Consider the following 12,627-nt stretch of genomic DNA (forward strand, 5'->3'; position numbering starts at 1 on the left):
TATTCAGCTTCCAAGTGTTTGAGTATTTTGGGTTGTTTTTATTGTAGTTTATTTCTAATATAATACCTTCATGGCCTGAGAAGATGCTTGGTATGATATCTTCTTGAATTTGGGGAGACTTTGCTTATGACCTAATATGTGGTCTATTTTTGAAAATGTCCCAGGAGCACTTGAGAAGGACCTATATTCTGTGGCTTTGGGGTGAAATGTTTTGAAGATGTCAATTAAGTCCATCTGATCTAGTGAGTCAATTAGGATTGCTGTTTCTTTACCAATTATTTGTCTAGAGGATTTACCAGTGATGTCAGTGGTGTATTAAAGTCCCCTAATATGACTGTATTGTTGTCAATCTCTCCCTTGATATCTTCCAGGAGTTTTTTTCTTTTTATGTATTTTGGTGCTCCTGCATTGGGTGCATATATGTTTATTAGGGTTATGTACTCTTGTTGTATTGATCCCTTTACTATTATGTATTGGCCTTCCTTTTCTCTTGTTATGGCCTTCAATTTGAGGTCTATTTTGTCGGATATAAGTATTGCTACCCCAGCTTTCTTTTCCTTCCCATTTGCCTGAAAGATATTTTTCAATCCCTTCACTTTCAGTCTGTGTGAGTCCCTTCTAATGAGGTGGGTCTCTTGTAGACAGCAAATATATGGGTCATGTTTTTTTTATCCATTCAGCCACTCGATGTCTTTTGGTTGGATCATTTAGTCCATTTACGTTTAAGGTTATTATTGAAAGGTACTTGTTTGTAGCCATTTCTATTTTTTGTGCCTGTTTTCTTAGCTTTTTATTTCTTCTTTTTACACCAGTCCCTTTAGCATTTCTTGCATTGCTGCCTTGGTGGTGATAAACTCCCTTAGCCTTTTTTTTTTGTCTGTGAAGCTTCTTATTTCCCCTTCAATTTTGAATGACAGCCTTGCTGGATAGAGTATTCTTGGAATCAGTCCTTTGCTTTCCATCACTTTGTAAATTCCCTTCCATGCTTTTCTGGCCTGATGTGTTTCTGTTGAGAAATCATTTGATAATCTAATGGGAGATCCCTTGTATGTAACTTTCTGTCTCTCTCTTGCAGCCTTTAAGATTCTCTCTTTGTCCTGAACATTTGCCATGGTAATTATGATGTGTCTTGGTGTGGGTCTTTTCGGGTTCACCTTATTTGGGACTCTCTGTGCTTGTGTGACTTTTTTTCTTCCCCACCTCAGGGAATTTTTCTGACATTATTTCTTTAAATAGGTTTTCTAACCCTTGTTCCTCTTCCTATTATTCTGGCACCCCTATTATAAGTATGTTGCTTCATATCATGCTGTCCCATAGGTCCCTTAGGCTCTCCTCCTGTCTCTTTTATTTTTTCTTCAATTTCAGTTCAGTTTGTGTGTGTTTTGCTTCCCTGTTTTCTAATTCGGTAATTCGGTCCTCCGCTTCTCCTAGTCTACTATTGAAACTTGCCATGGTGTTTTTTATTGCAGCTATATCACTCTTCATTTCTTCCTGATTCTTACCTAAGCTATTGATTTTTTCACCCATTTCTTCTTGATTCTTACATAGGTTGTTGATTTTTTTCATCCATTTCTTCTTGATTCTTACATAAGTTGTTGATTTTTTTCTCCATCAGGTTTATGAAGTATATAACCCTTATTCTGAATTCTTTTTCTGATATATTGCATGCCTCTGTTTCACTTAGCTGCTTTTCTGGCGATTTTTCCTTTTCGTTCCTTTGGGGATTTGTGTACCCATTTTGGGTCTCACCAACTGATCTAGATGTAGAGTCATGCAGGGGCTGCTCCTCAGTTGGCACTAGATCCTCTGGTGGATGCTGTTCGCAGCAGTGGTGTCATCACTGGCCGGTTGGGGAGGCTGCTCTCACAGCTGCTGTTCCTTGGACAGAGGTGGGCTGATCATGAGGTTGCTGCTCCTCAGATGCGGGAAGGCTGAGCACAGCTGCTGCTCCTTGGATCGAGGCTCGCTGCACGCTGTTGCTGTTCCTCATGGAGCGGGCTGCTCGTGAGGCTGCCGCTTCTTGGACAGGGGCAGGTTGCTTATAGGGCTACTGCTCCTCGTACGGGTGCAGGCTACTCGAACAGCTGCTGCTCCTCGGATGGGCGACAGGCTGCTTGTGTGGCTGCTGCTTCTCGGGCAGCACGTGAGGCTACAGCTCCTTGGACGGGCGTGGGCTGCTCACCCAGCTGCTGCTCGTAAGACAGGTGCAGGCTGCGTGTGGCTGCTGCTCCTTGGACCAGAGCGGGCTGCGCAGGGCTGCTGCTCCTCAGATGTGGTTGGTCTGCTCATGCAGCTGCTGCTCCTCGGACAGGGGCAAGCTGCTTGAGCGGCTGCTGCTCCTTGGGTGGGTGTGAACTGCACGTGTGGCTGCTGCTCCTCATACGGGGGCAGTCTGCTTGCATGGCTGCTGGTCCTTGGATGGGGGATGGGCTACTTGCACGGCTGCTGCTCCTTGGGCAGGAGCGAGCTTCACGTGCGGCTTCTGCTCCTCGAATGGGGGCAGACCGCTCACCCAGCTACTGCTTGTCGGACAGGTGCAGGCTGCATGTGGCTGCTGCTCCTCGGACCAGTGCGGACTGTGCAGGGCTGCCAAATTTAGTACACCGGGCCTCTATTCCTATGTAATAAAAGCCTAATATGCTAAGTGTCCAGTCGTCCACTGAAGCAATGTGTAATATGCTAATGATATGTTAAGGCCATTCAAACACTCACTATGACATGTACTGACCACCAATAGGCAGACAGTCGACTGGTCGACCAGTCGCTATGACATGCACTGACCACCAGGGGGCAGATAGTCGACCAGTTGACCAGTTGCTATGACATGCACTGACCACCAGGAGGCAGATGCTCTGACCAGTAGGTTAGCTTGCTGATGGGGTCTGGCCAATCGGGACTGAGCAAGATGGGCTGGACATTCCCTGGAGCCCTCCCCTGATCCCTTGCTGTCTAGCCAACCTCCTGTGTCCCTACCAAGCCCTGATTGTACACCAGTGGGGTCCCTTCGCCGAGCCCTCTCGCAATTCGGGACCCCTCGGGGGATGTCGGAGAGCTGGTTTTGGCCTGATCCTGCAGGCCAGGCCCACTGGTGCATGAATTCATGCACCGGGCCTGTAGTTAATAAATAATAACACAAGAATATACTCTGTTTTATGCACTCACAACTGTAAATCTACTTTTGCCCCTACCCTGTACCAGTATAAGTGAGTCAAAACTGATCCTGCATGGAATTCAGTTAATATTCTAAATCTTATTTACTAACAGAAGTCAAAAATTAATTCAATATTCTTCTTTTGTTTAGAGTTCTGACATATTTTATACCTAAAGATATTCTTCAATAATAGAATATAACTATACTGTTACCCAGAATTACAGCATGATATTCTGGTGAATAATACCCAAATGTTAGTTATTGTTCAGGTAATACAAACCTTCACTTTGACAAGCAATTGTTAATGTACTTTAATCAAAGTTTAAAATATTTGGTATTTTTTTTGAAATAAGTTTTATGCAACCGCATATGACAAGTGTATGCTTTTTCATCTGACAAATGACACATAGGTTATTGGTATTACCAGTAAAGTGCCAACAACTATTTCTCTGTCTCATGGTTTTCAGCTGGCCAGGTCAGAGATCACCAGACCTAGTATATCAATTTGCATGACTGAGAGAGCTGGTTTACTGAGATAAAAACCTCATCAAAACTGAAATGTTGGGCTACAACTTCAAGCCATACAGCAATTGTTCACATATGGCATCAGAGGAATACATTGGTGAAGTTATGTATCATTTTCAAGGCCACTGATAGTCCAACGTAAGGCAAACACCAGGTCCCCTAAATATTTCTGAAGTCATTTTTGTTCCGTTAATTGCATTAACGGAAGTAAATGTTATATTTAAAACACTAAAATAAAAATACTTGTTGAATTGAGGCAATATAAATATTGGTGAATAATTATTGACATGTTATAGAAATAATATTTTAAATTAAAAATTATTTCTATGGAATATATATTACTTCAACATCCTTTAGCGTTTACATAACAAATAGCAATGATAGTTAATTTATCTTTACTCAAAGTACTTATGAGGATTTTTAAACTATTATATTTCCATACATACATATAGATCTACATATATATCACACAACAGCAATGCTTCAATTGTCAATAAAATATCAATTATAAAAATAAAATATGAACTAAAATGCTCTGTGAACACTCTAAAGATGGACACATAATAATAAATTATTGAATGTTTGGTAAAACTCAGTTTCTTTATATAACCTCTTATTACACTTGTATCTAATGGTAAGTAAACTTTGCTAGCTTAAAAACTATGAAAGCAATTGCATTAAAAATTTTTATTTACCTTTAAAGATAAGTTAGAATAACTTCAGTCAACTGAGTGGTTAGTAACAGGGCTGGAGGGATCTCTTCATGTTGTAAATGAGGTGAAATAAACTAGTGTTCTGAGTTTGACATTTACTAAAGAACTCAAAAGCCTTCAGTGAAATTTTCTCTTCAAAACACACTTCTTAATGTAAGGTTACCATTGGCAATCGCTAACTGATAATAGAAAAGCAGAATTTAGTCTGCTCCAAAAACCTTACCTCAAACTCAGCATGTTTATGTACATCCTCAGCTCTCTGTCTGTTCAAAATAAACTCAGCTTCATTTGCAACACGAACTATGTGGTCCTTCATAGCATGGCATAGTAATCTAAAAAGAAAAGTACCTTTGAAGTTATTATTCTTAATAGTTTTGGTTAATCCAACTTTTTCAATAATCAATCTTCAGTATTATAAGCATTAATTATGCATACATTTCAGATAAAGCTACATTATAAAATTAATATAGTTGAAATTATAATTCAATGACATTTGAAATATAAAAATATGCCATAAAACTGTTATAGCAATGCTTCTGTTAAATAGTGTGTCTGTGAACAAATTATCTGGTGAATTTAATAAAGTTACTTTATGCAATAAAATAAAGAGTACAAGACATCCAAATATGAAAGGAAGAAGTAAAACTGTCATTATTCGCCAATGACATGATATTGTACATAGAAAACCCTAAAGACTCCATCAAAAAACTAATACTAGATTTAATAAATAAATTTGGCAATGTAGCAGGATAAAAAATTAACACTCAGAAATCAATGGCATTTTTAAAAACCAATAATAAACCCTCAGAAAGAGAAACAACAACAAACCAAAACAGTCCCATTGCAACAATAAAAATTTAAGATACTTAGGAATAAACTTAACCTAGGAGGCAAAACACCTGCACTCAGAAAACTACAGGACATTGAAAAAGAGAGAAAGATATAAATAAGTGGAAGAATATATTGTGTTCTTGTTTTTTGATATTTTTTTGTTTGTTTCTTTGAGAGGGCAAACTTATATAAAGTAATTTCATTTTCTTTAACTACATTTTTAAAAAATTAGTTCTCATACTCATATCCATTATCTAGTTTTGCTCCACATAAACTTTAAACAAGAATGCTATTTTCAAAATCACCATTCATTATTTTCACTGCTCATTATTGAAATGAATCATTCCTTTTTTTTCTTGCCCAAGTTGTCATAAATTTCAATCAGAATAGGATAGCTTTAAGTTTGTCTTAACTTTTGTATTTACCAAATACCAACTCATATAATTCTGCATTTATTACTCACTACATTCTGTCTATCCATGGCAAAGTTGTCTTCACTGATAAATATGTACAAGCAAAATATAATACTTATGTATCCTGATATTCCTAAACTATGACTTAAATATAATTTTTAATCCTCACTAAGGATATTTTTAAATTTATTTTTAGAGAGAAGAAGAGGGAGAGGGAGCAGGAAAGGGAGAGAGAGAGAGAGAGAGGAAGAGAGAGAGAGAGAGAGAGAGAGAGAGAGAGAGAGAGAGAGAGAGAGAGATCGGTTGTGGGGATCCAACCTGAAACCATAGGTATGTTCCCTGACTGGGAATTGAACTTGCAACCTTCTTTTTGGTGCACAGCAAGATGCTCCAACCAACTGAGCCACCTGGCTGGGGCTAATTTTTCAAAGCTATGTATGTCTTTGAAGTGAGTCTGACTCTACTGAATTTATTTCTGCTTTTTCAGGTAGTAAGGTTGAATAACATAGTATTAAATTTTATTATCTTTTCACAAATTTAGTATCTATGTGACATCTTCTAATTTAAATTCTGAGCAGCACTAAACTGAAGATAATTCTCATTAGAAATCTTCCCAAAACCCATGTCTGATCTGATATAGAGTTCATTACTCCATGATGAGATTTGGGTGACTCTGTCACTCTGGACTAGCAGAACTTCCTGGCAGTATGACAGAGGCACCACTAAAATCTTGCATAGCAGCAGGATCATGGAGATAGCACTTAGAAACATGTAAAGGTAATCTCTCATATCACTTGAAAGGGACAGAGGCACATTCTAATAGAAATATTGTCTAGTTTACAGTAAAGTTAACAAAAACATAAGTTATTCAAAGAACCCAAGGCTAGGGCAAGCTGTTCAAAACAACAATACTTGCTGGGGGGGGGGGGGGAACGCCCACTCCTCTACAAATAATGTTCCAGGCAAACAATCACATTGATAGTCTTGATCTTAATCACTGAGGGAGCTGGAAAAATAAGAAGTTAAACAAAGACTGTAAGAAACTCTAAAAATTAATTTTGATGAAATCATCGGCCTATATTTTATATAACTAAGGTTTCAAAAGAGAAAGATGTGAGATGTTGGTATTCAGTTCAAAGTCTTTGCTTAGTGTCTGAAGGCTGAAGAAAGCCAGGGAAAAAAATCAAATATATGCAAATTAGTGAAAATTACAAAAATTAAATAGATTAACAGAAGAAAGCAGGAAGTTAGAGAGGCTCAGGATTTGGCTGGTTAGTAGTATTATACCCAGGAGCAAAACAGTGGATTGACAAAGCAAACAGGCATGGGTAGCAGAGAAGGGGATGGGGAAGGGAAGAGTCTTTCCTCAGAAACACCAGAGAAATTGCTAAAATTACTTGAAAGTCTGTTTTCCTATCTGTGACACTTATGCATTATATATCAACTAATGTATGTTATTTTATTTTCATGCAAAGACAGCACCTTTTAACTGATTCACAGTCATTCTGGGAAACTTCAATATCCATGTGGAAAACCATTCACCAATACAAAAATATCTTCCAGACTTTCCTACGGGGCTTTGTGTTTGTATTTGGACAGCTCTTTAACACTCAGCGAGGCAGGTTTCCACTCTACCTTAGCACTCACTCTGCTTACATCGTCTCCGTGTCAGCAGAAGGTAAGGGTTTTAGATCCTTCTTTAGGTGCTTCCTTCCAGAGCATGCATACAGTCCTAAGTGTGAGTGTGGCCTTTAGATTTCCAAAATATGCCGTAAGTTTTTAAAACCCTCATGTACATCTCATTCCCAGCTGTTCCTCCTAAGCTTTTTGGTTTGTCTATTATTTGCCCCAACTGTTATGTATCACCTCAGGCAGTGGCGATCTAAGACATTAGTCTATAAATGTTTTCCACAAATGCCCTCAAGGAACTAGCTTTATTCATATTAGACAGGCCAGAACAAATAACTGAGTAAAATTATTTGCTAGTAAGATCCATTTTGCTCCCTCTGGTACAGTACTTGCAATGTGAATTTGAAAAAAAAAAAAAAAGCCCACATTGAACTGGGGAGCAAAGAATAAATGGGACTGGGATAAGTTAAAATCTCAGAATTACTCCATCACCCTCATACTTTTTAAAAATATTTTTGTTGCATATACAATTACCAAGTATTATTATTTTTCTCAACTCTTTAAAAGTAGGTCACATTCTTCTAACTTTCTTTATTGTTTTGCTAATTTTTCTCTTTTTGTTCATATCTGTTATTTTGTGTGGGTGCTTTTATCTCTTTACCTTTGGTGTTTTACAATGTTAGTACCATGACTCTAGGATGGGTTTCTTTGATTTATCCTACTTTACATGTGATACCTACACCTTTATAGTCATAGATTTTTTAAATTCTACTAGTTTCAATTTTTAAAATCTTCCTGTTCATTTTATTTCCTTTATTTCACAATTCTAATCTTGACAGTCCTTGAAGATACAAATTTTTGTGTTTTTCCTTATTGATGTTCATACAAAGTATCTTTCGATTTCATGTACTTAGTCATCTTTGATTGTTACACATTTGTGGTTTTAATCTGTGTGAGTGCAACAGAACTGTGGGTATGTGTTTGCTTTTATCTCTGCTGATATAAAGGAGAGCCCACTAGAACCATATCAGCCTCTCGTAAGGATGTTGGCTTAACCTGAAATTTCCAGGCTAGATTTTTTACTTAATTTCTGGCTAAAAGCTTAAAATCCCCAAAGCACTGTTCTTTTAGGCATATGACCCAGGGCATACCTATTCTTTGAGGCACTAGTTTATTAGGTGGAGAAGTGGTCCTAGAGAACTCCTCAGACCCATACTGCCCTATCTAAAATTGTAAGATTATATTTTAAGATCCCTATGTAGAATCTGAATGTTCTACAGCAGGAGGAATCTTAGATCCCTAAGTAACCCATACAGCCTTAATGGAAGTCCCTATTCATTTTTAACCCATTGAAATGGGACTTTAAAAACATTCTATACTAAATCATCAAGATTTGCCAATTTTTACTTCCTTAATATATTTTAATCTATTTATTCACTGCATTAATATTGCTTTCACTTAAGCCTTATTTATCTCTTATTTGGATTACAATAGCTTCCTAATTTTTCTGTCTCTTCCAAATCTGCTATCTTCTAATACATTTCCACTTTGCCATTAGTGTTATTTACAATTAAATTTCTTCAGTGACTACATATAGCAGACAAGATAATAGTCAAACTTATATATAGATGCCTGTCTACTCTCCAAACTTGTCCTTGGCCACTCTGTCATACTTATTCTATGTTCTAGAAAGCCTTTGTAGTTCCTTTAATGAGTCATACTATTTCAGGGCACTTTTGTATGCCATTTCTTCTTCCCATAACTCCTGTCATCCACTTCTCCCAATAGAACTAAGAGAATGTCTTATAATTTCTCAAACCTTCTGGGAATTATAATATTAAACATTGTCTTAGGTTTATTTTTCTTTCTTTCTTTTTAACAAGTCTCTCTCAGACTATAAGGTTTGTTAAATAAGTTATAATGCTGATTCATCTCTATATCTAATATGATTTGTATGGTACCTGTCATAAAGTATGGACTCATTGATATTATATAACTAATTGGATAAATGACTGAATAAATTTAGGAAGGAGGGCAAATAACATTTTAGATTTTAATGATAAGGTTGTTTTTTAACTATAAAATCCTATGATGCATTTAGCATACAGGAAATGAGGTAAATAAAAATATCCGATAACTTAGGAATATCTATTACAGGTACTGTACGGAGGAAATATCTGTTTTGTTCCTCACAGTAACTATATAACAGGAAGTAAATAAAGTGGTCTTTGCCTTCTCATGTAAGTTGATTTTTCAAAGGAAATAGAAAAGGAAAATAATTTGTTCAGTCACATTCATTCCTGTTATAAAACAGGGTTGCTTTGGCCATGGCCAGCTTGGCTCAGTGATAGAGTGTCAGCCTGTGGACTGAAGGGTCCCAGGTTCGATTCCGGCCGAGGGCACATGCCTGGGTTGTGGGCTCGATCCCCAGTAGGGGGTGTGCAGGAGGCAGCCCATCAATGATTCTCTCTCATCATTGATGTTTCTATCTCTCTTTCCTTCTCCCTTCCTCTCTGAAATCAATAAAAATATATTTTAAAAAAACCCCAAAAAAACAGGGTTGCTATGGATGTAGGAAATAACAACTCAGGAAACAAAACAAAGTATTCTATTTCCATTGAAATAGTTATCAACAATGCAAGAGCTGATGTTCTAGGAAGTATCCAATTTTGTTTAGTTTGTTATAATTTAAATTGCTTGTGTTTGACCCAAGACTCTGAGATCCCGAATTTTAAACTTAAATAATTTCTGTAATTTAATGAAAGAAAAAAGTCAATAGCAAAGGCAATATGAGAGGTCAGACAAATTAGTCTTCCATCATCTGTAGATGAGTTAGGGGACTAACAGCAGAACTAGCTTGTATTTAAGTTCTGCCTTTTCATAGCATTAAAAACTTGGACCAATACTTCACCCTGTGTCTGAGTTTTAATTTCCTATTACTGTTTCAGATGCCTCTATAAACTGGAGGAAAGAGTACATTCCTAAATTGTAAGATTATATTTTAAGATCCCATTTATTTAGTCAAGAAGACAGACTCTGATTTGAGGTGAAGTGGCCACACAGTGCAGGAGCAGATGTAATACGTTAGTGTCACTTCCTCTGGTCCACAAAATCTCAAAGGCAGGCACAGAGTTTCTAGTGACATTGCAAGGTTGAGTGTGGCTGGATTGGAGAAGCTCAATTTCTTTCAGTACTGCAGTCCTTTAATAGATTATTTAAAAATCTGGAAAAATTTACAATTTTTATTTAAAATTTTTTTTATTTTGTAACTAGGGGCCCGGTGCACGAAATTCGTGCACTGGGTGTGTGTGTGTGTGTGTGTGTGTGTGTGTGTGTGTGTGTGTGTGTGAGGGGAGTGTCCCTCAGCCCAGCCTGCCCCCTCTCACATACTGGGAGCCCTCAGGCGTTGACCCCCATCACCCTCCGATCGCCTGATCGGCCCCTTGCCCAGGCCTGACGCCTCCGCCAGAGGTGTCAGGCTTGGACAGGGGACCCCCATCTCCCCCTGATCACTGGCTCTGGCCCCCGCCCAGGCCTGAGGCCTCTGGCCCAGGAATCATGCCTGGGCAGGGGACCCCCATCTCCCTCTGATCGCTGGCTCCACCCCCCGCCCAAGCCTGACGCCTCTGACCCAGGCTTCAGGCCTAGGCAAGGGGACCATCATATCCCCCCAATCCCTGGCTCCGCCCCCCAGCCCCCCGCCCAGGCCTGATGCCTCGGCCAGAGGAGTTGACCCTCATCACCCTCCGATCACCAATCACCGGATCGGCCCCTTGACCAGGCCTGAGGCCTCTGGCAGAGGTGTCAGGCCTGGGCAGGGGACCCCCAGCTCCCCGCGGTTGCAGGCTCCACCCCTGCCCAGGCCTAACACCTCTGGCCTAGGCGTCCGGCCCGGGCAGCGGGGACCCGCAGCTGCAGCGGCCCCGCGATCGTGGGTTTCGCTTTAGGCCCAGGCAAGGGAGCCCTAGCTCCCGGGACTGCCAGCTTCGACTGTGCCCAGCTCCCATCGCTGGCTCCACCCCTACTTCCTGCTATCACTGGCCAGGGCAGCAAAGGCGCCTGATTCTCCGATCATGGCTGGGGGGCAGGGCCAAGGCGGCCCCAGGGCTGCCTTGGCCCTGCCCCCCAGCTCTTAGCTCCCCCCTGGGTTTCCGATCACTGTCAGTGGCAGGGGGCTTCTTCCTGCTTTCCCTTTCGCCTCCCTGCATTGTGCCTACATATGCAAATTAGCCGCCATCTTGTTGGCAGTTAACTGCCAATCTTAGTTGGCAGTTAATTTGCATATAGCCCTGATTAGCCAATGAAAAAGGTAGCTCGTACGCCAATTACCATTTTTCTCTTTTATTAGATAGGATGCTTAAAAACTTTGGTTCATGAACCATTTTAATGCCAACAAAATATTACCTAATGAAAATAGCAGAACAAATGCCTTGTTGCCCTGAGAAGTTTCTGACACTAACTTTTCTGCATTCCCTCAAAATCCATTTTCGTTAAATAGGGAAGACCCTTACCTCATATGGTTGTTAGGAGCAAGTGAGATTATTTGCAAAGTCTTGACATTAATTACGAACACAAAAAAAGCAGTTGACTTTTCTAAAAGATACACATTGAAACATTGGTTACCTTTATACTCACTAGAAGCAAAAAAAACCCAAAGATAATAAAAATAATATTTTGCTATATGGAGCTCCATATGTGATGGGGCATCAAAGCATTTCTGCATATTCATAACTTAGGTTTGTAATAAATTGTGACACTAACCTAACTTTTTTTTTTGAAGTCTGACCTAATTTACTCATTCCATTAGCTGTGGAAACAGAAATGAGAACACCAGGGCACAGTGTGGTCTACGCAGCAGCCTTTCAGAGCCCTTCCACTGATGCAGAAACTTAAAATTTTACACATACGGCTGCTAGGGAGAAATTATACAAGGAAACTAGTTATTCTCTTAAAATAGTATATTTTCTAGAGGATAAAATCTATAAATTATTCATGCATTTGGGTCAACTGATTATATAAAAAATATAATCAGATCTACATTTGTCTCAGAATAGATTCAATATGGAAGTTGGGGTTTTCCTTGGGCATAAGTAGAGAGAAGAAAGATAAATATAAAGGGTAGGGCTAGATCTAGAACATCAGATTGAGATTTAAGGATTTGATGTGGAAGAGAAAGAGGCATTAAAAAGTTGGCAAGGGGAGAGAAAATTAGTACTGGTTGAAAACCACCCATTTCCCCCATCTTTCTTTAGAATTAAAGCATTTTATTTCTTTGCAAAAAACTTATCAATATGAGTTTGAACAGAACTTTTCTTCTTCTCATCATATAACTTATAAAATAGAGCAAGCATCTTTCTAAGTCTTG

The 12,627-nt window shown here is 39.1% G+C and overlaps 1 protein-coding gene across 4 annotated transcripts in view; it reads right to left on the minus strand.

Annotated features, from left to right (window-relative positions):
• Window positions 1-12,627, minus strand: part of NBEA (neurobeachin) — a 990,744-nt gene that overhangs the window by 448,036 nt on the left and 530,081 nt on the right. For all 4 annotated transcript variants that reach the window (XM_059684425.1, XM_059684424.1, XM_059684423.1 and 1 more), the window contains one exon: window positions 4,613-4,721. In XM_059684425.1, the coding sequence (XP_059540408.1) occupies window positions 4,613-4,721 (109 nt within the window). The remainder of the gene's footprint in view (window positions 1-4,612; window positions 4,722-12,627) is intronic.

Source organism: Myotis daubentonii, chromosome 2, assembly GCF_963259705.1.
Source record: "Myotis daubentonii chromosome 2, mMyoDau2.1, whole genome shotgun sequence".
Classification (NCBI taxonomy): Eukaryota; Metazoa; Chordata; class Mammalia; order Chiroptera; family Vespertilionidae; genus Myotis; species Myotis daubentonii.